The 26,575-nt window shown below is 42.2% G+C and overlaps 2 protein-coding genes across 2 annotated transcripts in view; one reads left to right on the top strand and one right to left on the bottom strand.

Annotated features, from left to right (window-relative positions):
- Positions 1-4,410, top strand: part of LOC101856393 — a gene marked incomplete at its 5' end in the record, with an annotated part of 9,111 nt that extends 4,701 nt beyond the window's left edge. The window contains 3 exon segments of the mRNA XM_013086792.2: positions 784-998; positions 1,972-2,128; positions 3,986-4,410. Coding sequence (XP_012942246.1) covers positions 784-998; positions 1,972-2,128; positions 3,986-4,156 — 543 coding nt within the window.
- A 9,817-nt stretch (positions 4,411-14,227) lies between these two features.
- LOC101848259 (yrdC domain-containing protein, mitochondrial) lies at positions 14,228-24,698 on the bottom strand. Its single transcript, XM_005090570.3, has 5 exons — positions 24,216-24,698; positions 19,239-19,434; positions 16,807-17,041; positions 15,599-15,735; positions 14,228-14,866 (listed from the first exon to the last, which is right to left on the bottom strand). Exons 1-5 carry the CDS (start codon positions 24,559-24,561, stop codon positions 14,785-14,787), a joined length of 996 nt encoding a protein of 331 aa, XP_005090627.1. The 5' UTR covers positions 24,562-24,698; the 3' UTR covers positions 14,228-14,784.
- Between the last annotated feature and the right edge of the window lie 1,877 nt (positions 24,699-26,575).

Raw genomic sequence — 26,575 nt, 5'->3', positions numbered from 1 at the left:
AGAGAGAGAGAGAGAGAGAGAGGGCGGGGGTTCAGGGGAAGGGTCAGAGAAAAAAACAAAAACTTTCCCCAAATATTACTTAATGAAGAAGAAGATAACGCTCAAGGGGCCAAAAAAAAAAAAAAGAAGAAGAAAATAGATAGAAAAGAAAAGAATATTGAAAACAAAAACTTCAAATCCAACCAAACATGTGTTTTTACTTTTAACATTCTTGAACTTTACTTACTTACTTTTACTTTATTTTTTTTCTTCCGCTTGTACCGGTGGGTGTCGCGGGGAGATACAGGGGCCTGTCTGCAGCAAGGCGAGTGGCCTGTAGGAGGGACATCCCGTGAGCTATCTCAGGTTCTTTATTTGTCAAGCTGCAAAAGTTCCATGTCCAAATTTTTTCCTTTTTTCTTGATCGTTTTCCGTTTTCCTCGCCAGGTCATTTTCCGCTTTGATCAGTTCGTTTGTGTCTCCTTATATTTTCTTGAGCAATATTAATATCCACTGCCGGCCTGCAAAGCCTGTCGCAGTTTCACCAGAGCCCCGTTGGCTTGCAACGTTTCGGGATGACCCGGGTCGGCCTTCACGGCTAGCGTAACGCCTCAGAGACATAAAGTCACACCGTACTTCACCCAGACCCAGCTATCCCCTATTGTGTCCTGTTTCCATCTCCCACGGCGTGGATGAGGGGTTGCACTTCGAGAGACCATTCTTGAACAGCCACAAATTTAAGTATCATTAGATTTCTCTGATCTTATCTCTTCTAATCTAATCACCCCTGACCTCTGTGACCAGGAGAGCCTGGCTCAACTAGACACCCCCCGCCAGGCCCAGTACGAGCGCGTGTTCTCCCAGCAGTACCCCCTAGAGCCTCTGGTGGACGGGCTCCCGGAGACTGTGTGGCTGGCCTGGCTAGAGCCCTCGCTCTCCGTCCTCGCTCACCTCAACGCCATCAAGAGGAGGAAGTCCAACCTCAGCCGACGCAAGTCTGCCATGATCACCATGGACAGGTAGGCCACAATTGTTCCACTTGAGAAAATGGAGTTTGAGTAAAGGGAAGAAATGTCGAGGTTATATAGATTAATAGGGAGAGAGATGGAGAGGGATAGAGAGAGGCAAGAGGGGGTGGGGTCTCACTAATTCCCACATCATTTAGTGCTTGAGACGAAAAAAAAAAAGACAAGTAGAAACAAAAGAAGGACAGTAAAGAAGTAGGACATACCAGCACCCCCCCCCCCTGTTGAAAAGACATGTAAATAACCCCACCCCCACTCCCCCCAATTTGTTCCCCTTCAAGTCTTGTAAAAATGTTTGGACGAGTATCTTCGTCTGGCTGCTGTGAGTAAATGGTATTGTACATCTTTTGTGTACTCCACTTAGAACAGGTTGGTCCTAGCAGGCAGGGTTAAAGTTGAAGCTGCACACTTCCAGAATTGCGAATGATCGGCATTGTGTTGATGGGGATGCTAAATACTTACAATAATAAGAACAATTCCTATTTTTAAAATTTTATTCATTTAGTAGAGGTTTTACGGCACTCGCAATTGCACAAGGCAAGGTCATATGAGTACCAAGGGGTGAATGTCAACAGAGAAGTCTTCACAAGGAATCAGGCTTACTCTGCTCACCTCTCTAGCTTCAACAGCCCAAAGTCTGTTTCGACTTTCAAGGCACCCGAGAAATAGCGGGTCACAAGAGTGTGACAAACATAAAAAAGAAGTAGAGGAAAAAATGACAATAGTAAGGATTAGGAAAGAAAAAGCAGCAGTTCCCTGTTTTAGAGCAGGCACAGTTATGAGCGTGACACTGATGAATCAGCCCATTTACAATTCTACTGTACATGAACGAGAGATAGCCCCCCTTAGGGAATGGCCTAAAGACATTTCAGTTAGTGGCACCGCCCCGAGGGGTTGAGAACAATCCCAAGCCAGCGAAAGCCAAGCTGGCGTTACTCTTTACCCCAGGCTGCGTGTGTTTCCCCAGCACATCGGCGTGTCATGGCGACTGTGAGATCACACCCTTCTTGTTCCGGCCCGACCTGCCACACGGGCGACAACTCCGGCTGATGCGTGATCAGTTCCTGGCCCTAGAGGCTCTGCTGGACGGCCATGTGAGACGCAGAACTGGGACCATACAACGGGTAGGCCTACACGACTACACCAGGCGCGGTTCGTCCATAGAGCACGGTCGTGCAGTGCCGCCCAAAATATTTTAATGTTCTGTTACGTAAAACACCCACAATAATAAAAATAAAAGAAGCCAGAAACAAACACTAGCCAAATATCATATCAAAACAAGGTCCTCACTGGCGCCATAAATGTCATTTCTGTGCCTATAGCGCCGTAAAACATCTACTATGCCATGCCAAAGTCCACGCGCTTTAGCTAAACATAATAGGATATTCAACAGTATAACATGACCTATAAATCGCTCTTGGGGTTAACCCAAGCGATGACGACACTCGTAGCGAGTTTGGCGGTACATTAATATTAATAAGACGGCGCATCTCAAATGTGCTCCTGCCGAACAGTGCCGGAACATAGCCCACAGTAGGCAGTAAACGCGATATACCGTAGGCTATTCTTTGCCAATATTATGTGAGCCCCAGAGCAATCCAGCGGAGTGCTAAAGCGAATTGTGATTGGTTCGTTGTCTGTCTTGCCACTATTTTAAGTGACTCTGTGACCGTGAACCTGAGGGAGGTCCTATGAGTTGTGCCTTTGAATGGTTTTGAGTATTCAGTTCCAATAGATCTACAGGATGAACGAAATTGATGTTTAGCTAACAAACAAATTTAGTACTAGAAATCAAAGCGACAAGTAAAAAGAATGAAAATAAAAGCACGAGTTCCTCCCTCACCAACCTAAAATAATACACCTTCTCATTTACTATGCCCTTGACTATCTTCAGCATGTGATAGCTTAATTGTGCACGTCCACTTTTTAGCCCCATCAGCCGCCCCTGGACTACACGTACATTCTTATATCATACTTATGTTAATGCATGCCACTATGTCTTCCTGGGCACTTGCCTATTACCGTAACCACCCCCACTTTTTCACTCTCTCTTAAAAAAACACACACACACACGCACAACAATAATAAACATTAAAAGCCGTTATATCTTATTGACCCATACACGAGTAAATCATTCAAAGGTGGAATTGTTCGACCTTACTTGTCAGGGCCAATAGAGATGAGTGTAACAGCCCAACATCCCAGTAGATACAATGAGCTATTTGGTGAAAATCTTTCCCACGACTTATTGAGGATCAAACTCACGGATTCTACGTACAACGCACGGCAATGAGCATTATATAACATATACACTAATAAATATCATGTATAGAGAAAATAAGGCTATGCATTTACATAATCAATTTACTTTAAAAAACAACATTCATTACACAGACGTCTATTAAACTGCACCATGTATGAACTATTAGAATTTCGAGTTTTTTGTGTCTTCTGTGCCCCACTGTATGAAAGTCGACAGAAACAAGCAGCAGTGAAGAAGAGTGCGATCTTATCAACAGAACAGTTTGTTGTTCATTAAAATGTATTCGAATTATGCAGGGATTTTGAGTTTTGACACAGCTCTGTTGGATAAAATACTGGAAACGGACCGACAGCGTTTTGTCCCTCATGCCAAATCATTACATGTATTAACTTTTTTGAGGAGACGCATTCCAGTCAAACATCGTTTGAAGACGCACTGTTTGTAGTCACTTGGCTACTAAATTAAATACATTTTTCAATTGTTTTCTTTATCTAATTAAACTTACAAATGAAAAAGGCAGGCTGCAACATGCATACTACGAAATATACTTATGTAGACGTTCGTGTTTCTGATTTCTGTAGGATGGTTCGAAAGGAGCCACAATATTGTTTTGGTCGGATATATATTTATCCGCAACATCCCCAAGAGTTGATTTGATTAGAGAGGCACCGGCGATTTCTCTTAGTTTTATAATACATATTATATTGTTATGCTTCAGGCCCCTCTACACGAAGTCCAGGCAGGAAGTCACCCACGATTCTCAGCGCCGAATCCGGACACCCGACATCGGAGACGTCTGCGTCAGTTCCAGCCATACCCCGCCCTGCAGCGCGACACACTTCTCAGCGAGTACCAGCGGGCTGTGCAAGCACTCGGTCACAGCGACTGATTCTTCCAGCTGAAATACACCACAATTTTCTAGTGCAAATCTCAGCGCACACTTTGCAACCAGTTGCGAGAAGTTGAAAGCAACCACACAAAGCATAAAAGGATTGACGGTGTAGGCTAAAGTTTAGAAGATAATATAATATAATGTACCACATCATACACGGACCCTTGTAATTGTAATATCAAACCCACATTATCAAAAGGAAAAAGAATTTCAACTATAACTCAGGAATAATAAAAAGAAAACTCAGAGAACTTTGGTTTGATTCAAATTTTTTGTTGGCATTGTTTATTAGTCAACAAGGTAAACATAATAATATGGATGTATGAAAACAATCATGTAGTGCTGGGAACAAGCAGAACAAACAAAAAGTGGACACCGGTACATGATGTAGTAAAAAAAATCAGATCAATCAGCATCGACCCCCAACCACCCACATCCAACTTTGCCCATTGAATTGAACAGGTTTTCATTTTTTACCAACAAAGGAGAATATTGAAAGATGCCACTAATAATAAGTCCAACAGGAAACAACTATAACAGAAAAACAAAGAAAGAAACTGTTTTTATCAGTTAAAAAGGTTACCATTTACAACACTGTATTATAATTTTTTTTTTTCCTGAGATAAATTATTGGAAATTTGTTGTTCCAGATTTTGAGACATAGTGGTACAAGAAACAGGCCACAGACTCGAGCATGACAATAAATAGAATGATACTACATGTGTTAGGCCAGACATTCCATTCTTTTGGATGATTAAATAATTGTGACACACCACAAAGTTTGTTCATAACTGGACCAGTGTCTTGTGTCATCAACATTAGGGTCTTTACCATTGCACACAAGACAAGAAAGACGTGTTCCATTCTAACATGGGACAGTCTATTTCATCCAGCCTCTGCCACTCCCTGCTGGGAATATGTGTCGTGTCCCACTCCATCCGATTTGCCCTAGTAGGTGGGTCAAGTAGCCCACCTCCTAAATGATCTACACTATGTCAATGAAGATGAAGAAAACAACAATCGTTTTTGGGGAAGCTTTTGATGGTAACACTGTAACAACTACTTCCTACACCACTTGCTTCATTACATCTTGAGAGAATTTTTTCCATAAAATTTAAAACTCAAGGCTCTGGCAATTGATGGTAAAGAGGCATCTTTGAAAATAAGCATACACCTGCCCTTTTTTAAAATTGCTGTCACATAATGTCCACCAACACAGAAAAATAAGACATAAGAAGTCATTGCATATATCAGACATTAAATAGAAATTGTGCTTGAAAATAAACATCAAAATTGGGACACATTTTTTCCTAATAATAAAATTGTTCATTAACAGTCCATGATACATGAAAACAAACACAATTTTTACCAACTGTTTGATATACAAATAAAATTATCGACACAAATAAATATATTGAAACAAAGAAATCTAAGTAATTGAACATACTCATTAAACACACTGTTAATAAATACAATAATGTATATGTGTATGTGCAGTGTTTATTATAGGCTTTTGAGCAACATTGTCATTTGTCAAAATGTGTTTCACAAAAGAGAATATTTGAAGGTTTTAACAGTAAATGAAAGACGAAAGAAAAGTGAGTGGAAGAATCCAACACTCAACATGACACATCAAAGATGCATGACACCAACAAGCCTCCTCGCTCTTGAAGGAACACATACTTTGTTCACATGCTTTTTGCTCTTCTCAGCGTGCTGAAAATTTCTTTCAATATTTTGAATTCTTTTTCTAAATCACAATAATAATAGTGCAGAATACAGTCATAATACTAGGAGTTGGCAGAGACCAAAATATCACATTTGAAACTGGCCTCACGTTGTATGGGTAAAAAGATGCACATCTACATAATAAGTGTCATTTAGTGCAGAAAAAGGTAAGACAGATAGACACAACAAAAGAGCAAAAAGAAGATCCAACTGTAAGAAATGATTAAAAGAGACATTTTTTAAGGGGGTTTAGGTGCATGACCCTTTCCCCGGTGGATCTTCCCAATGTTTGAAGATATGAAGTCATTTTAAGCTTCATTTCTTCAGCCAGAAGCTTCTGGACATTGATGTAAAGAATAGAGATCTGCAAGTTGAGGACAAAAATTTTTGATGAATATAATTTTTAACTTGCATTTAAAAGACAACAGAAAAAAATACAGACATATGATTGTAAGGAAAAGTTGTGAACAAAGCATCACCATCACTTCAAAAACTGTATCTCATAAACAATGTTTTATATTGGGTGTTGCAAGCCCCCGCCTGCGAGCTGTAGAAAGCCGCAGAAGAGAGGCGAGGTCCCCGAAAGTACCAATTTTTTTATCGTCCTATTACCCAGCTCACATTCGTCTGATTGAAATAATTCAAACACCATTAAAATCATTGATCTTTTCTTGTTCTACAGGCTGCTCTTTTTTTTTTTGTAAGTGTATTACGGCGCTCGCAACTGCATAAGGTCATATGAGCGGACGGGACACACCTAATACTTTCAGTTGGTAGGAAATCTTGAATTTTGCCCGGGTGGCGGCCGAAGCCTACTCTTATCGATTGTAGACCACCAAGGGATCTTTAACGTGCGTAACTTGCACACGGGCCCTCCGAGATTTTTCGCCCTTGTCCGAGAAGGCTAAGTGTAGATCTTTCCTACCAGAAGATGAGGGGTGTGGCTGAAAGGCAGCAGTAAGAAGGAGCAAAGGAATAGCAGTAGAAAGGCTGCAGAAAGAGTCAGGAGCCCAGATGAGGGGGTGGGAGCAGAAAGAGGAGACGAAAGCAGATGACAACATTGCTAGAGAGCAGAAAAGGAGGTGAAAGACAATTTTAGAAAAGAAAATTTTTTGGTCGCTACCTGGATTTGAACCCGGGACCTTTGAATGAGAGGCCAACACCTAACCTCTAGGCCACGAGAGCCCCATCTCTACAGACTGCGAACATAAAGTTATTCAACAAAAACATGTTGGAATTTAAGCAGGACACTCTAGGAACTGATGCAGCCATTGAGTTCCTATACTGTAATGCACATGTCCTCATTGCTCTTGCTGATGAAGCTGAGAAAGCTGTCAAATCACAAGAAATGTTTTTTGATAAGTTAGAAAGGGATAAAATTGCCTCATTTCCAACTTTTTTATCTTCAAAAGAAACAGCAGCCTTTAGGTTAATGCGGACAGTATCTGACTTGTTTGATCCAAGAGGCGATGAAAAAAATGGCAGTAGGGAAGAATGGCTGGCAGACTGTGAGCTTAATGAGGTAAAATCCATGTTCACAAGCTTCAGAACAAATAGGTTCAATTATAGCTTTGAAAACTCTATTGCTGTCCTGTTTCATACCACTCAGTCTGTCAACTTTCTGGAGAACAGCTGCTTTCATTCAAATTTAAAACTCCAGTCCAGTGCATTATTTTTTATTTGGAGGATAACAGGATTCTCTCTATTGTCTGAGGAATCGCCATCCTTGCCACATACCAAGCTACACCATATTGGAGCCTAATGAATTGCGACATTCCCTATTCAGATATTCAGTTTCCCAAGTATGTCCAACAGATGAATGCAGCATTGTCACAGTGGTCACCAATAGAATTTGAAGTAAATGCCTTGTTCTCCAATCAAGAAGGCCTACCTGTAGTGTTTGGTGAGCAATTTGCAAACCAATCTGAGATTGCCAAGCATTGTTTCATGCCCGAAAACTGTGATAAAGACATTGCAACAATTGTTTTTAAGGAGATTTGTATCAATAGTTTGCGTGTTGTTGAAAGGCAGTAGATTGATTTTTCGCCTGGAGGGGTGTATGGGGGAGAAATTCCCTCTTCTGTCAATGAGGTTTTATCTACATGCCCTTTGACAAATCTGACTGGGGAAAGAATTTTGGAGATTTGGATTATGACATGGTGAAAAGAAGGAAAGCAGCCACATTCTTGCGGAGCACCATCAGCACATGAAAACACAATCCAAATCCAAATTCCTGACAAGCAAAAATCAGACAAATCAAAGAAAGATCATGGCAAGTGCAAGGAAGCAAAGTGGGCCCTTGAAAGAAAAACACAAAGCAGCAATCAAAAGTGTCACAACGGCTGTGAAAAGGAACGTCCAAGAAACCGAAAGAAAGAGAGAAGAGAAAAAAAAATAAATGAGAAAGAAAGACAAGCACATCTCTTCACAGAATTGGTGAGCCAAGGTGGTTTGATTGAATCCAAAGAAGAATTGCACCGACTCATGAGTGGGCCAAATGCACTTTATAATTTAAAGGTGCAAATCAGATTTAGGAAGTGCTGTATGAATGCAAAAGATCTGTGACTTACAGGGAACCTGAGAACCCTTTACAAGGGACTGTGTAGCCACCTGGGTATAGAGCCAAATGTGCATGAAAATTCATGAAACCTCTTTCGCCATCCTAATATAAAATTTCTAAATCTGTGTTTAACATAAAAAGATTACTCCACAAAAGATGTCTCGATAGAGGAGATGGTGATTGGATTCCAAGGCGCTGGAAGTAAAATAAATAATATAATGTGAGGCATCGTGGTAAAAACAGATACTCATCAAAATAATGAAATGGAAGTGGATGTTTATATATATATGGCAGGCTGTTGGAAAACCAGAAGTGATAATTCCACGGCACATAATTTCAGCCAAACAGAACGTCCAGACTATTTCTCAACATTCAAGATGGCGTCACCCTTCCAAATAGGAGACGTGTTTTCATCTTATGCCGATTTTCAAGACATACGGGACGAATTTCAGACAAATTCACCATACATTTTTTTCGAAATTGTCAAGCAAGACCGTTCAGAGTAAAAATAAATCTATAACTATAAAAGATGGAACTAAACACTATCCCGAAGACTGGAAGTACATGTCATTGGTCCTTATATGTAAAAAATTCAGAGACAACATCTCGAGCAGCAAAAGTCAAACAAAAAGAACAACGGTGAGTGATCTATATTCCTAGATATCTAGTCAAGAAAAAGACAGATCCCACAGATAGACTTGACTGAAGATATAATGTATTCCATCTGTTACTATCCCTTTCCTCACCTGGCCATTGATGAATCCATGATCAAATTCAAAGGGCACTCTATTCATAAACAAAATCTTCCAGCAAAGCCAACGAAGTGGGGTTTTAACTCACAAGGGACCAATTACGAGTTACCTCGTGATGGCTTCCCGTCGCCTGAGGACCGACCACGAGTTAACTCGTGATAAAAATAAAAAGGCGAAAGGCATCGTGGAGAGATCAGGCGCTCGTCAAAATAATGGAATAGAAGAAAACGGCATTTTTGTTCCTGTATGCAATTTTTGATGAATTTTTATTTTTTGGCTCAACATCTGTTATGTCCATTAAAAATACATTACTGTGTTGATTTTACTGAAAAACGTTGACTAAAGACACAGAAAATGTAAATTTGCAGTTTCCAAGGACTCTAAAGCATTAGAAGTCACCAAACTTTGGCGGTCATTTTCTCACTAATTTTACCTCTGAAACAAGGCCCCCCCCCCCCCCCGTCCTTCAATTACATATATCTCGACTTCTATTGAAGATAAATGGGTACTTTTTTCACCAAAAGCAAGACAAATAAACAAGCATTAAGATAATAACAGTAACTCCACATGCCCAAAACTTGACGAGTGCCTGATTCCACCGCGTCGTGACACATATGTTATCCATGTTTATTGCAATATCTGCGAACTCGATCCATTTCTTCTTCCAGTGACCTAAAGAAGAGTGACTTTCAACGAACGAGGGAGATTTTGAAGTTTGTTTTTTGATTGACATCAAATCCTGTCTCACCACAGAGAAAAAAGGCTTCTGAAGGGATTGAGTTCTTCCAGACGCTCGACTCCGATGTTGAAGAAACTGATTCTAATGAGGAATTTTTGGATTCAGGTGAGAAATATTTACATCTTGACGATAATATGGTGTTGTCACTGCATTTTGGGACTGACTATCCCGACTGAGGAGAGAATTTTGTTCTTGATGGAGCAAATTTAGATCTACCACTTTCCAGGCTAGTTTCAAGGGTATCCACCATGCTTTTTGCACCACATGCAGCACAGATATAAGCATTGGACACAGTGGGAAAGATGACCTCAAGAACCATGCAGGCAGAGAGTGGTGCAAGGTATCCTAACAATTCCTCACAGCAGTGCCCATTGTGAGAGGATCTTTTCTCTGGTCAGGCAAATCAAAACTGACCAGAGATCTGCCATGAATGACAAAACTCTAGAGTCTCTCCTCATCTTAAAGAGCCTAGACAAGCCTGTGCTGGTCACAGATGAAAACTTCCAGAGGCTCAAGTCGGCCTACTCCCTGGAGCAGGCGTCTCAGAATCAAAGAATGTATATAGTGTATGTAAATAAATGTATGAGCAGACAACATGAAAATGTACTGGTGAGTGGCAATTTTTTTGTTACGTTTTGTCCTGTCCCTTTTTTGGATCAAATGTCCCTGTTTTTGGCTCTAGGAGTCCCTAATTCAGGAAAAGTGGACTAGGCAGGCCTGTGCCCTTCCATCGCCGAACCATGAAACGGTGGAAAAAACTGTTTGGCCATCTGTTCACCCTCATGATGGTGCAGGCATCCATCCTGTACAACAGGAAACAGACATCGACAGGTGGGAAGCCTCTGCCAATCTCAAAGACCATCCAGAAGTTTGCACAGGGCACGGTAAAGGAATTCTTACGCTGGCAAGAAGGTGATTCCGAGGACCCAGCTCCCACACAGCTTGACCGCCTCCACTCACGTTGCTTCCCGCACTACATTCCTTCAACCGAGAAGAAGAAACGCCCCACCTGGAGTTGCAAGGTGTGTTACGAGAAGGCGAAGCAACCCGGCTCCACAAAGAAGTGGAAATGAATAGAGAAATAGGCATTGAATGAGAAATCCGCATCCGATTGTTGAAATACTTTTTTTTTACCAACATTAATATTACAGCACAACCTATAATAGGGTTTGACACAATAGAATAGGAATATGAATATGAATCCTCCATTGAGGTCTATAATGATCTATAAATAAATATAGATCTAGATCTAGTAGAACATATGAGTAGGACTTTAATGAATCCACATCTGAACAATCATGACATTGATGAATCAGTTCATTTACAATTACAATTGTACTGGGCAAAGGACTCGAGATGTTAATGCCCCCCCCCCCTGGGAATGGCCTAAAGAAACTTCAGTCAGTAGCACCGCCCCGTTCTATGAACAAATCTAGCAGTACGACTCAACCTGAACAGTCACCACCTTCACCTCAACTTGATCTGTCGTCGCCTTTACCTACAGCTGGTCCACCCTCTTCTCGACCTGACTCTCTGTCGCAGCCTGTATCATCAGCATCTGGCACACCGTCAGCATCAGCACAGCCAATTGAGCATGACGATGTGTGCTCTGCGTCGAAGTGAAAACTGGCCTACCAGTTTGAACCTGTTCAGAACCATGAAGAAAGCACAAGGCTGCCTTCTACCATTGCCGACCTGGAAAAGCTGAAACCGCTTTTCTCTGGACTTCTGTGCCCTAATTTGAAATGCCACAAAGCGTCTTTTGAACAGTGGTCTAGCTATTTCATTGATCGTTCGGTGCAGTGAATGTGGGAATGACCTGAATTCGACAATGACATCATCAAAATGTGCTGGCGCCCAGTCTGTTTTCGATGTTAATCAAAGAGCAGCTGTTGCTGCATCTGCAACCGTTATGGGATACGCTGCTTTGCCCAACTTTTCTGAGTTCACGAACATTCCAGTCCTCCATCACAAAACTTCTGCAGTGCACACTAAAGTCATTAGTGACAGAAGTGAAGTATTCTCAAGGGATTTTATAGAGAAAGCAGTGGAGACTGTGAAGGCAGCCTATCCGGAGCAAACCTCAGATGTGAAAGACATCCATGTCTCCTTTGATGGTAGTTGACACAAGCGTGGCCACACCTCAAAGTCAGACATTGGACTCGTCATGGAGAAGTTAAAGGCATTAAAGTGGCAAAACATGAGTGTGTCAACCATGTCGGCAAACGACTAGGGACAGCATTTCGGAACTTGGTTGCAGAGAAGTCCAAGGCGAAGCCCAAGGTCACACTAGGAGGGAAAGACCATGGCAAACTCCGACCTGAAGTCATCACAACCCTCCAAAAGTACTAAACCAAAGCCATCCGCAGCAACACCACAGTGCCTGTAATGAAAGAAGCAGTGATTGCGATCGTCGACCACAGTTCCTCCACCGACGCCGATCCCAAACATGACAACAGTCCAAAGGGAGATGACTCATGGTGTTTTAGGAAGAAGGCAAACGCAAAGGGCCTACCACCAGGCAGCCATGAGGAGAATGTGGGGACTCCCCTCTGCAAGATCGGCGTGGACAGCAACCAACAAACCTTTGAGCAAATGTCGACCGACAAGCTATTTGGGGCGCTGCATCCTGCAGACCACACAAAATGCAAACGAAAGCCCCTGCGCGCTTATATGGGCTCGGTGTCCAAAGCACAAGTTTGTTAACCGCAATTGTCTGTCAATTGCTGTGTCTGTGGGAGTCGCAGAATTCAACTTTGGAGCGGCTGCCTCGAGGAAGTTTCAAGACAACCTCTACTTGCCTGTTAATGACGAAACGAAGCGTTGCCGGAATAAGTGAGACCATTTGAGGACTGTAAAAGCTGAAGCAGCAGTCACAAAGAAAGCAAGGAGATTTCGCCAGGCCAAGGCATATGCCAAACAAAGGGAGGAACAGAGGCTCATTGACACTCATGGGCAGCTTTATGTCTCTGGTGGTGGAGACTGAGGTAGACACTTTTGCCTGAATTTTACTACTTTTTTCTGACTTTGGTCCACCAAGTAGTGAGAGCGACGATGAAGGCGAAGTCAGTGAAAGGGGTGTGTCCTCAAGGGCTAGCGATGGTGCCAGTACTAGTACCAGTGTAGACACAAATGAGGACAGTACTGTGAGGCAAGGCCCGTCGGGGAAAAGACCCAGACTGGATACTACATCTGGGTCTAGGGCTAGATCTAGCTCTGCTCAGGCTCAGTTACCAGCATGGGCGAAGATCAGTGAAGGTGAGCGGGTGAGCTTCAAGCATTGTAGGTTCACCCCACCTAATGGTTCGTCTGGAGTGAGGGAAGAGGCCGGTTTTAGCGAATCGTCAACCCCTCTTGACTGCTTCACAGCGTTATTTACTGAGACCATACAGAATAAACTTCTATCGTCCATCAACGAGTACGCATTGACGAAAGTTCCGCAGAACACACTGGCGAAAAAGCATTCTGTTTACGCAAACTGGGAGGATATTTCCCGGTATGAACTGTTGAAATTTTTAGCTGTCACTACGAAGATGGGACTAAGTAGGAGACCAAACTATTCGTGATTACTGGTCACAGGCCAAGACAGAGCACTGCGCCTGGTACTCACAAATGTTTGCCCGCAAGCGGTTTGAGGCAATTTATCATACCATGCTTCACTGCTCGGAGAACACATCTGCTGAGGGAAAAGAAAAAATTGAGCCCTTTGTGAACTCTGTTCTTGAGAGCTTCCGCCGAGCATTCTACCCAGGAAAATACCTTGCTCTGGACGAGATGGTTGTGGGGTGGACCGGACCATGGAAGTAAAAGCAGTACAACCCGTCGAAACAACATAAGTACTATGTGAAGGTACTTGGACTGGTTGACAGCGAAACGGGATATGTTGGCAACCTGCTCATATATTTTGGGTGGGAGACATCATACCGCGTGGACTTGGAGATGATTCTAATCCGGTAAAACTGTTCGAGACCCTGCTGGATCCCTTAGGTCCAGGCCACCACATTTACAGTGAAAGGTTCACCCTTCCACAATCACGTAGTGTGAAATGGGGGCGTGGTCCACAAACAGGAAAACAGGTGGGAAGTGAATCAGTTAATATAACCAATTATAGCCCACTTTGAGGCTGAATATCTCGGGAACGGAAGAAATAAATTGATTTCTGCTTTGATAAAGTGGTAGAGGATGCCCACAAGTGTAACTATGCTAAATATTAGGCCTCCAACTTGAAAGGTTGTTGAGATCTATCTGAAATAAAGTTGTGTGTAAAATGCTGACTCTGCATTTTGTTTGTGGTGCCACGCCATAGAAAAAAGTGAAAATGTTTATTTTGAGGTTCAGGGTACTTCATTTCAACCAAACAAACATCCCAATGAAGATTAACTAGCTCAACGACAGGTAAATAGCCAGATAGTGTATATCATAGCCACCCCCCCTTAAATTCTACAAGCAATCACAAGGTCTCAGCAATTTTATTCAAATTCCCAGGGCCTGGCAGTCACTCTGTGCTAGCTTATTTCACATCTGCTTGAGGAAAATTGGTACTTTTGGCGAAATCAGGACAAACCATTTCATTTAGTCAGCATGTGCACAGTGATTCTTTAAAAAATTCCATAAAGTTTCAAATCCAAGCTGACCCGTACAAAGTGAACAAGAGATTTGTAGTGAGCTGTTCTTCAAATATTAAAATACAACAAGAGCAATAACTGCAATGTTGGTGACATGGTTGCAAGTATACACTGCAGAGATCTTAAACATTTGAATATATACAAGAAAGGTATGTAATATCTACGGGACAGGACAAATTCCAAAACAGAAAATAACTACAGTAAAAATCCTCATGAGAGCGTTATCTGTCCGGTGACACTTGGGTACCTCTCTCCACCAGTCCGTGCTTGTCCTTAAGACAGGCTTGGGTAACAACATGGGCACTGTGTTAAGACAGAAAACAAATTAATAGCAGACATGACCTTTCAAAATATCACGAGCATTTTAAATATTTTAATAAGTCACAACAATCCTTCAGATAGCCTACACATGAACAAAGTCAAAATTCTATGAGGTTACAAAAATTGTTAAATCAATATAATTTCTGTTTTACAGTAGCAACTACTTTATCTTAAGGGAAGGGGGTGGGAGGAAGGTGGTAGTGGTGTGGGAGAGCAAGGAGAGAAATGAAGGTTAGAAGTACAACACAAATAGCAAAAAGTCTTTGTGTAGCTTTAAGACAAGAACATCGAGCCAGATTTGAGATGCCTTCAGTTTTAGGGTCAGTCAGAATTAAGGTGCAGTACCATGATACATATTTTACACACATATATATATGTATTATGTACATAATTTTTTGTTTCCATGATCGGTAGTTCTTTAAGAAAAAGGTTGGCACGTATTTTTGTGCCAGCTGTGAAAAAAGATGTCAAGTTGTGGGTGTCTTATATTATTACGTACTTAATACGAATGCAATAATTTATACATACCATGGAACAAAGCCTTCACACTGGCCATATTTCCTTTACTAACAAACAAAAAAATAATTTAAGAACCCACGACAGAAGCTATTGTCACTTTGGGGTGGGGGTGGTGGTATGCGTGCATGTGTGTGTGTGTAACTATCGATACTTTGTGGACAAAGTGCCAACGGAAAGATGGTCAACTCAGCTTACCTGCCAGGTCTGATGATCTTGAAGGTCCCAGGAACAGACAAATCCACCACGGTGGAGCCTTGGCGAGATTCTTCAGTGTCGCTCAAAGTACCACCGTTCACTATCAGGTCCAGACGGGCCCACAGATTTTCAAACTCCTGATGGGACAGAAGCCAGTAAGGGAAAGTTTATCTCATTAGTGTTAAAGAAGTTAATGAGTTCTGTGATCACCAAGTAACCATTGTGAGTTATTGCGTTATTACTTTTGAGAGAACAATTTTACAAGGCAATTTATTTCCCTGAAGCAGTAACATTTTACTTCTTTTTTTTTTACATCACCAAGATTTTGCACCTTTATTTTTAACAAACATTTTATGGAAACACCACATAAAACATTACATCTCAAGGTAAACAAAATTCTGTCTTCCACTTCTTTTTCACCTGTGTAAAAAAAAATTAAAAATCTCTCTTTTCTTGAACATTAAATTGCATTCTTATTATGTCTAATGTCTTTTGGAGCAACTTCCTATTTTTCAATCAACACTACATTGCATAACCACCAAAAACAGCAACAGAGAAAATTAAAGTGTAAACACACATTATGATATCGGTATTTGATTTCAAGCACATTCATAAAATGATAACAACATCAATGATAATGATAATAAAGGGACTTTATACAGCGCCTAATTCCTAAAGAAGGCCCTGAGAACTAAAATCGTATATTTTTTATCACAGTGCATTCATCAACAGCTTCAATATTGGTTCTCAAAAACAATTTAATTTACATCAATTCAAATAAACTTACAGTCTTTCAAAAGTTCTTTCACAGAACATTTTCAAAAGAAGTAAAATGACAGAAACTATAAAATAAGACTTCTTTCATCAGCCTCAGACCAGCATCTGTGATGTCGTGATCTATATGCCACTCAGCCTGGCTCAATGATTTAAACGTCAAAGTAGACTTAAGACAAACAATCTTCTTCTTTGCATTTCTTAGCTAGATCTTAGGGGTGGTTGACTTTGGTTGTTCAACCTGCAGTGCAACTGTTTTTTATATACACGTGACCATTTTCCCAAACTCATAATTGGAACCTCTGCCTTCAGAAAATGGAGATGAAAACAGACAGGACAGGAGAAGAGAAAAGGGAGTGAAAGGAGAATATTATATATATATATATATATATATATATATATATATATATGAAAACATGAAAACGAAAGTTCACCTTCACTTGCAGACAGCTGGAACTCCCACTGATGTTAGCACTGGTCAGAGCGATGGGACTGTCGCACTGCTTAGCCAAACTCTGCATGAATGTGTGGTTTGGGATGCGAATCCCGACCAAAGAGGTGTAAGGGTTGAGGGCTGGGTTCAGTTCAGAGTTTCTCTCAAACACAACGGTCACAGGGCCAGGCAGGAGGTCCGTCAACAACTCTCGTGACACGGTCACTTTGCTCCATCTGAAATAACAGATGGCAAAATGATTGGTGATTTTTGATTCATACAAAGTAGATAGACCAATGTGTAGTGTAGCCACACCTGACCGTTGCCAATTTCTAGAAGTTACTTAACAGTCCTTTCCTGATGCTTAACAAGCCCGCTCTTCATAGAGTAACTTCCTCCTGAGGTCAACCAAGCTATCAAATTCTTTCTACTGTTCTATAGGCCAGGGCAAGATCGACGGCAAAAAGACTCGAGGCCTCGATTCCAAAACTGAAAAAGAATCGAGGAATCGAGTCCGATTTTCGAGTTTGGAAGCTGCTTCAAGTGGGCTGTTTAGAGAGGCCATGACTTGAACACTGCTAAAAATAGCTCTTAAGATCGAGACCTCGAGTCTTGAACACTGCTAAAAATAGCTCTTAAGATCGAGACCTCGAGTCTCGAGTTTGACAGACGTGGCTGGCTAAGCCTGAGCGCGTGCCAAGGCAAGTTGGCTTTCACGCATTTGTGTGTGTGTGTGTGTGTGTATATCGTGTGTGTTTGCGTGTATGTGTGTTTGGGTGTGGGTGTGTGTGTGTGTAAGTGTGTGTGTGCGCGCGCGCGTCTGTGTGAGAGTGCGCGCGTGTGTGTGTATGTGTGTGCGCGCATGTGTGTGTATGTGTGTGCGCGCGTGTATGTGTGTGTGTGTGTGTGAGAGAGAGAGAGAGAGAGATGGGGGAGGGAGAGAAAGAGAAGGAGAGAGAAAGAGAGAGAGAGAGATGGGAGGGAGAGAGAGATGGGGAGTGAGAGAGAGCGAGAGAGAGAGACGGGGGGAGGGAGAGAGAGAGGGACAGGGAGGGAGGGGGAGAGAGGGAGAGAGAGCGAGAGAGATGAAGGGAGGGAGAGAGATGGGGAGAGAGAAAGAGAGAGAGAGATGGGGGAGGGAGGGAGAGAGAGAGCAAGAGCGAGAGAGAGAGAGAGAGAGAGAGAGAGAGAGAGAGAGAGAGAGAGAGAGAGAGAGAGAGAGAGAGGAGAATACAACCCATGGCCAGACTCTGACAGTTCACGATTAGTTCACTCTTGTACATTGTCGCCCTATTCGGAGGTGGGGTGGGGTGGGGGGGGCTCTCATGCTGCTACAACGTGGGCCAGTGCGTGTGTGTGTGTGCGTGTGTGCGTGTTGCCTCCCTTCTATCACTCTTGCCAATGCGTGGGGCACAGGCTCCTTCTCTCTTGCACTATCAAGGCCTAGTGCACGCCGAATTCAAATAGTGAAAAAAACAACATAAGTAAACAAAACTCACAAAAATTAATTTAACTTGGTAATCGGGCGTTAAAATGGGTTCCCCGTGTAATTTTTGCTAATTTTGTGGCTATTTTTTCTTTGCATAAAATGATAATTTATCACTTCAATATATACCTTGCTTTACTCAAACGAAACTAATCTTTTAGAAGAACTTTAGTTTGTTCTACAGTTGCGATGAATGCAGGATTCCTGCCATGAACTTCCCACCAAATTCAAGGTGATTTCAAAGAGAAATTTTAAAAATTCAAGGAGATTTGGTCAAGAAATTCATGACGAAAGCCTATTTCCGATAGGCCTACACTTGTCCGAAATGAATCATAATTTCGATTTTCCTTCAAAAACTCTGTTTCCAGGGCAGGGTGACTGCCAACCCGATACCCTTTAGTTAAAAAAACCAGGGCTTACAAAGTTTGAGTATGACGGATCCCGATTCCACACAAGGCCTGCACCAACACGCGCTTTGCAGAGAGCTCTAGATCTAGTGGTAATCAAAATTCTGAATATTAAAACTTGCTTCCAAGTTCAGTTTTTCTCGGGTCTATGTCAGGGCAATTTACAGATTTCTTATAATTCCCGGGTCTCAGCGATTTTGTTCAAATTCCCCAATAATTCACGGGGCCCCCGGGGCCTGGCAATCACCCTGTCTTGCCCGATCTGGCAAAATTCAAGGAGTTTTCAAGGAGGTTCCTCAAATTCAAGGAGTTTTCAAGGAGATTTACCCTTGAATGCAAATTCAAAGAGTTTTCAAGGACCCCTTGAATTCAAGGAGGCCGCGGGAATCCTGTGAATGAAAGTGGAAAAGTACATATATTTGATGGTGAGCATTTTACGGGAAAGGGTTAATTTTTTTTTACAACATCAAACTTAAATATAAAAAAGGGCCTAACATCTTGCAAAACTAGAAGCAAATCCATAACAATAACATAACTCACTTATAGACATCATCAATCTCAGCAACACTGATCGCAATTGGCTTCTCTTGATTCCTCCCCTTGATGGCATAAATCCTCTCAACAGCCGGTGAGTTCTGAGCCAGGCATGCCACGCCATAGATAGTGTCAGTTGGCACAGCAACAACACCTCCCTTCAGCAAACACGATGCACTTGATTCTACAATATCCGAGAAAGCTGTGGGGTGAAACAAATAATTATAAGGCTGGTGTTAGGGACGCGTGTCGGTCAATAACACTGCAGTGTTAGGGACGCGTACGCGTCAATAACACTGGACTGTTCGGGTCGCGTACACGTCAATAACACTGGACTGTTCGGGAAGCGTACGCTTCAATACGCTTCCACAGCACTACGAAATTAATGACCAGTGTTTTTGTGACATCGACACTCGTCGACAGTAATACGAAAGATGTTTCAATTGTCCCTTGGAGAGAGAGAGAGAGAGAGAGAGAGAGAGAGAGAGAGAGAGAGAGAGAGAGAGAGAGAGAGAGAGGGGGGAGACAGAGAGAAGGGGGGGGGGGTGTGGGTAGAAAGAAAGAAAGAAAGAGGGAGAGAGAGAGGAGGGGAGGCGTTTGTTCATATAATAAGAATTGTCATTGATTCCTGTCAATTTTCTTTTTTCGTCGGTTCACAGGCTGACCCGGTGCAAAAACAGTCATTGTAGCCTACACATTACACACATAGCGTTGCCGTCCTTCACAAACCTCCTAAGCGCCACTGACACAAAGGAGAAACAAAAACACTGATGAAATTCTTAACAATTTAAAAAACTTTTCAACGTTATTCTTGAGTGAATCATTGATGACGACTTGTTTTTGTGTGTGTGTGTGCGCGCGTGTGTGTGTTTATTTCTTTCTCTCTAGATCTCTCCCCATCTGTCGAAAACACATACACACACGCTTTTCCTCTCTGTATCTGTCTTTTTTCATTCAGAAACACACACTCTCTCTCTACCTCCCTCCCCCCCCCCCCCCCTCTCTCTCTCTCTGCATTTGTACGCTCGCGCCCTCTGTCAAACACACACACACATTCTTTTCCTCTCTGTATGTCTTTTTTTCATTCAGAAACACACTCTCCCTTCCTCCCTCTCTTTCTCTCTCCCCCCCCCTCTCTCGCTCTCCCTGTCATTTCTCTCTCTCTTGCTACTCTCTCTCTCTCTCACTAGTCACACACACTCTCTTTCTCGCTCCATCTCTCTCTCTCTCTGTATGCATGTGTGTGTGTGTGTGTGTTTGTACGCTCGCACGCTCTGTCAAAAACACACACACACACTCTTTTCCTCTCTGTCCCTCCCTCCCGACAAGACAGAGATCTAGAAAGTTTAGATTAGATCAAGTCACGAGTCTCAATCCCAATCCATCTTTGTTCGACCAAGCACGCTGGTGAAATGAATGGGAAACGAAACGCCGAACAAAAGACCTTGACTTTGGGGAACACCGAACGGCCTTGACTTTGAAATACGTGCCCCTAACAATCCAGTGTTAGGCGGGCGTACGCATGCCTAACAACTTCCTAATTATAATGTGTTATTCTGAAATACTACATACAAAGATTGAAAAGAATTTACTATAGAAAAACATAGGAAGGACAGGAATATAGTTGAAATAAAATTTTCAATGTCAATATAATAATCTTAAAATGTAGCCATGGTTTCCAATGGTTGTAAAACAACTGAAATTTGTGTAAATCTGATAAAACCAACAAGAAAATAGATAGAAAACAACAACATGCACCATCTACCCATAAACGTAAAACGACGCACCTGCCTGATTGGCTGCTTATTTTAGTAATGTGATGTCATCACATCCTGGGATACCCACAGACTATTTTTAGAAGACCGCAGAGATACCAAAGATTCTCTACTACACACTAGGCCTACACTACACACTATACGATCTTTTTTGGAGATAGCGCATGGAACGACATGTTGGGTCAGTGGCTTGACCTATTATCCGTATCGATGTGTTTCACACGCTAAAATTTCACACTTGCAACTAACTGCAGCACGTCAGTCACGCTCTGGTCCGCTAAGATCGTTGATGCTCAGAACAGTAAGAACGCTATGATGCTTGAAATTGAAAAACGGTAAATGCAAAGACAATAAAGCGCGCGTAAATTGCCATAAAGATGCTCGGAGATTAACCCCCCTGTGCCCAGAGCCCCCCCCTGGCCCCCCCCCCCCCCCCGGGCCCGCATCATAACACATTACCGGTACGTCTCCTGGAAAAACATAGCACCAAACATCATGCCATGGTAGGTATTATGTATACACGATCTTTGGTGCCATGTGGTTGGCTATGTTTAGATCATGTAGTCACACGATCGGAGGGGTATCCCCGTCTGACGTCATACAAGATGGCCAGCTGCCTTACTTGAAAATAGTTTGCAGTGTTCTATGGTCTGCTGGGGTAATAATATAGTGTAAAGCGCATAGAGCCTGCTGTTGAGCGGGGACATGCGCTATACAAATGCCATTTATTATTATTATTATTATTAATTGTGACCTCTCCATCCCTGCATCGGAGAGTGAGGGCATGGGTAGTGGTAGGCGTAGATAATCTAGACTAGGCTGGTCTATCACACGATGCGTTCTGCTTGTCTCCGCATACCACACCCTCCTCACTCATTCACTCTGGCCTTCGTTGTTGACAAACGTGGGTTCTCCCATTCTTTGTTTCGCTCAAGGAGTTGATGTAAGGTCCTAGGTTTCGCTAGATCACCAACAAGTTTCTCAACTGGCGAGGTTTATACAGTCCGTGCCGGCTTTAAGCGCGCTAAAAGGCTCTTACCGAAATTCGACTTCAGGCACGCTTCATTTACAACAGTCAATACTTTCATGATGACCCATCAGAGTTCGAACACAGTCAACACCGCAGCAGTGGAGTGTGTTAAGAGAAACACAAAGAACGCAAGTGATGGAGACACACACTCACACGGGTGGAGAGGAAGGCAGAGAGATGCACACAGCCGCACGTGTGGACATAGGATCTAGCCTAGGGCAAAGCTACACACAGACGGAAAAATACAAAAAGAGTCGGGGAGACGAGAAAGGGAGGCTGGCTGCGATTTCACCTTTGACCCTCGCTATCCATTAATCCGGATTACTGGTATTGTATCACGCGCGAGGTGGGATGAAGATGGTGGTATGAATGTGGCAGAGCGGACAGTGGTACGCATATAGGCAGTGTGTAGGCCTAGGGTGCTGTATCGTGACTGGCCGTCTAAATTAAGTTTTCATTTCCCATTCGATCACAAAACAAAAACAAACAAGGAAACAACCATGGCAGGTAAAAATAACAGTGCACACTTTTGCGGGACCGCTAAAGACCTACTTACAAAGGGACATAGCACAGGAAATGTTCTATATGAAAATCTATGGATTATGTCTACTTCGCTCTCAAGCACGCTTCGGCATTAAGCACGCTTAAGCTTTCTCCCGATGACCGTGCTTAAAGACGGCACGGACTGTATGTAACTGGCCTGTGCGCTGTGAACAGCAGCAGCAATAGGTGCTTTTTCGGTAGTTCCCACCCCCCTTATTTGAGCCTGACCTACATCTAGATAATTATCTAGATCTATACGTTTGATTCGCGGTGAGCTAAGATATCAAACCTAACAACTGCAAAACATTAAATTATGGTAAAATTCAGGGGGGCATGCCCCCCTGAAACCCCCCTACTCTTGTGGCCCAAACCCGTGAATAAAAGGAAGTGGCTATTCTCACCCAGGGTGAGAATAGAAATACGGTCGACCTCTCACCCCTGGTGAGACTTGCCACCGTAGGCTATTCTCACCCGGTGTGAAACAAGACCTGTTTTTCCTAATTTCGGAATACTTTCTATCGATGTGGATCATCAAATGGATAAAGGCAAAGAAAAGATTACGTTATAGCACAAAAGTAAGCTAATTTTATCGACTACAAAGATGCTATGGCTATTTCACTTTTCGAATCGAGCCGAACTACGGGGGTCGCCATTTTGTTTTGCCCGGAAGTTCTCGCAAGATCTACTCCTCCCCTCTACTCTCTCTCTGTCTCTTTCTGAATACTGTCTATGATAGTCTATCGGTGTGGACGATCAAATTAACCAAAACGAAGCTAAAAAATGATGGCAAAACACAAAAGTACATCAATTTGGTCATCTACAAAGATGCTACGGCTATTTTTAACTTTTCGTATTGAGCCGAACTGCGCGGGTCACCATTTTGTTTTGCCCGGAAGTTCTCGCGCTACTCCTCCTTTCTCTTTCTCTCTCTCTCCACTGCTCACAGACAAAATTGTACGCTTTTAGTAGGCTAACAGTAGTAATGGAACGTTTGTTCACGGCACAATTTTTCTGTTATCACAGTGCAGAATTCTGTGGTTTAGGGTGAACGCAAAATTGGTTGGCCTAGATCTAGGCTATAACGGTGAACGCGCACCGGGTGAGAATAGCCAAAAGACTCACCTGCACTATTCTCACCCAGGGTGAGAATAGAGGTGCCCTTTGCGGGGTGGGAACTGCCGAAAAAGCGCCCAGCAATATTCCACTAAAAAACCGACTCCCGTGTTTGTCCGATTGCGCTATAGACTCTAACTGTATTATATTTACAAAGATAAAGAAGGGAAAAAAAGGGGTTTCAGAATAGTGTCTTTAGAACAGACTTCTCCCTCGTTGTTTCAGGACTCGTTATAAGTGGACTCCACTGTATCAGACTAGGGAAATGCTGGTGAGGCTGGATAGAGTTCAGGAATTTCAAACTGGGTTTGATGTTTGTTTGCGTCACCGGCCTGCGAATTCCACAGTGTCCTCAGCAAACAGGAATTTCTTGGGGTTCAGCGTGATTCTGTTGCGGGCACACAGAAGAATCTAACCATTGGCATGTCTGAAAAAATGCATCGTCAATGCTGTCTAGAACCAAGTCTAGAAGATTGATCTAGAATCTAGATCTAGATCTAGATAAGATATTAGATCTATTACCTTTTCTCATTCCATTGCGAAGACGAGTCACGACAGGATTAACTCCACCAACAGATTCATTATGTGATGAGGTTGGAAGTGTCAACTCTTGATGAAAGGACTTCCTCTCAGTATCTTCGGACCGTAGAGCAGAGGTCATGCTGGTTGATGATGATGATGATGGACACTCTTTTTTTAGTGTTGAATACTGAACAGTCTGAACAACAGAGCACACGCGACACAACCGAGTCAGCGTCAGAGGTAAAGAGGGTTTGAAGTATCTTTTGAGAAGACCCTTATCTCGACAAAAAGAACTACATAACACGTAAAGTGCACTACCGGTTTTCTGATTTGCTTGTAAACCCATTAACAAGGTGTTAAATATAGAAAACAAGTGACTTTGATACAACTTTCCGAATGTTTCATCATCACACACGACAAGCCTATCAAGTCAATGTTTCGGGTATCGGCCGACAGCACGTTGATTTGTTTACAACAAAAGAGGAGAGGGCGACGGTGGCGACTCTGACAGTCCAAAACTACAACCGGAAAACGAAACTATGTTTGATTAAAATTGTTCACCATTTTCAAATGCGACAGAACAATACAATTTTGCTCCCAGTCTCTGCTCCTCGATAATTTACTTTCCTTGCGTGTGTTCGATGCTTAGGCCTATAGCGCTTGAAAAGGAAAAATAAGCCATGATTGTCATCTTACGAATAACTTCCCTATTGATTCTTTATCAAAACAGGACGTTTAAAAAGTATAGTTTGACAAAGTGAAAATACTGTAATCAGTATAGTCTCCGCCTAAGATCCCCGAGCTCGGCAGCAAGAAAATGCGGGATCTAATATTTTTAGGCTTTGGCAATTATTTTTTTAAACATTGAAATAAAATCTTAAAGTTGCCTGCAGATCTCAATTAGAAACAGCGCTGTCACGCTGCGTGTTCCTCGTAACGCCTTATGGTCTTATACTTTGAAGCTCAGTTCAGTTTTATTTTTTAAAAGTTTTCTTTCTGTTTGCTGTTATAATATGCTGTTTAATCATACAACATACACTTTATACACAACACCGCACCTGCTGACCGATTGTGGGAAACATAAAAGCATTAAAATATTGGTTACAATGAATAGGGAGATATAATATGAAATACTGCTTGTTAAGAAAAATGACAATTTCATACTTACAAAATGGATTGCGTTTGTGTTGTCTACGACTCTCCTAGTTCTGCTGATGCAAAGCCTCTAGGTTTTCACAGAGTATGAAGGGGGTTAAGACTGGGTTAATTATCTGATAAATTAATTCGTTATTGTGTCCAAATGAGCAATTAATTGTAGGCTGAGATATTTTAAATCACTCATTGCGTTTGGATCCTGTGCGCACACCCAAAGAGCGTTGTCTAATATCGGGCACAATAAATAATTATATACTGACAAAATTTTAAAATGCAACACTGAGATAAATAGCCGGTTGAACTTTAAAATTCACAATATTTTCTAAAATTGGCGTTGATTGCGTTGGCTACACGGTACAACACCCCCTTCCATGAACCCCTGCTGCTGCTGTTGCACGGCATAGAAATATCGCGGTCCGCAAATGATACAGAATATTACGCCGATCTTTTTGGAGGGTAGATATACGCCTTGTTAGCTACTTCATATTTTCTCATCTCAACAACATCGACAGTGTTTCTTTTCCGTTCAGTCAGCCTTTAAGGTGTGCTCGAATTGCAGCTGAAACTTTATAGCAGCTTCTCAGTCACTTTCTTGATCCCAGAGGGCCGATACGAGCGCCTATTGTTGTGGCCAGCTGTGCTAAATCTAGACATTCTGTTTGAGCGACACACAGAAAAAGATTTCAATAGAATAATGTTTTCTATTTTAACTGTAGATTATCAAGTCCATCTCATTCATTTTTTTTTACATTTTACTCACCTATATGGTCTCACCGTTTAAAAGGTCCCATTTGCATTATAATTTGATGATGGCTCATTTAAAATTAAAAGTAAAAAAATCCCAAAAAACCCCAAAGAGTATATTTTAGCGATAGGCAAATCACATTAAAAAGAAATCATCATTAAAAGACTTCGTAGAGTATCATAATCCGTGATTGAAAAGTGTTGCTATGCACCTGGCCTTTTTTTTCCTCTCCGGAATGGCGGTGCGCCCCTCAAGCTTGACACTCGTGACGTCGCAGCTAAGGACTCTAGTTCTATTTATAACCGCTTTATGGGATTGAAGATTATAGGTTTTACCCCCTACCCTAAACAAACAAATAAATAAACGAACAAACAAACAAAATGTACGTCTACAGGGTCCTTGACATATAATCTAATTTTGCTTGTGAGCGGAAATTTTCAATCTGAATTTATGTAAAGCT

This window comes from Aplysia californica, unplaced genomic scaffold (genome assembly GCF_000002075.1).
Source record: "Aplysia californica isolate F4 #8 unplaced genomic scaffold, AplCal3.0 scaffold00019, whole genome shotgun sequence".
In the NCBI taxonomy this organism is placed as follows: Eukaryota; Metazoa; Mollusca; class Gastropoda; order Aplysiida; family Aplysiidae; genus Aplysia; species Aplysia californica.
Note: the sequence above shows the minus strand (reverse complement) of the source record. Positions and strands in the feature narration are given on the sequence as shown.

What these genes read in the sequence shown, in the direction of transcription:
- LOC101848259 (XM_005090570.3), bottom strand. Translation starts at nt 24,561, where the DNA reads ATGGGTTTACAAGCAAATCAGAAAACCGGTAGTGCACTTTACGTGTTA. An exon ending in GAGATTGATGATGTCTATAA is followed by an intron (nt 17,042 to 19,238) that starts GTGAGTTATGTT and finishes CTGTTATTTCAG; the next exon opens with ATGGAGCAAAGTGACCGTGT. An exon ending in CCAGCTGTCTGCAAGTGAAG is followed by an intron (nt 15,736 to 16,806) that starts GTGAACTTTCGT and finishes CTGTCCCATCAG; the next exon opens with GAGTTTGAAAATCTGTGGGC.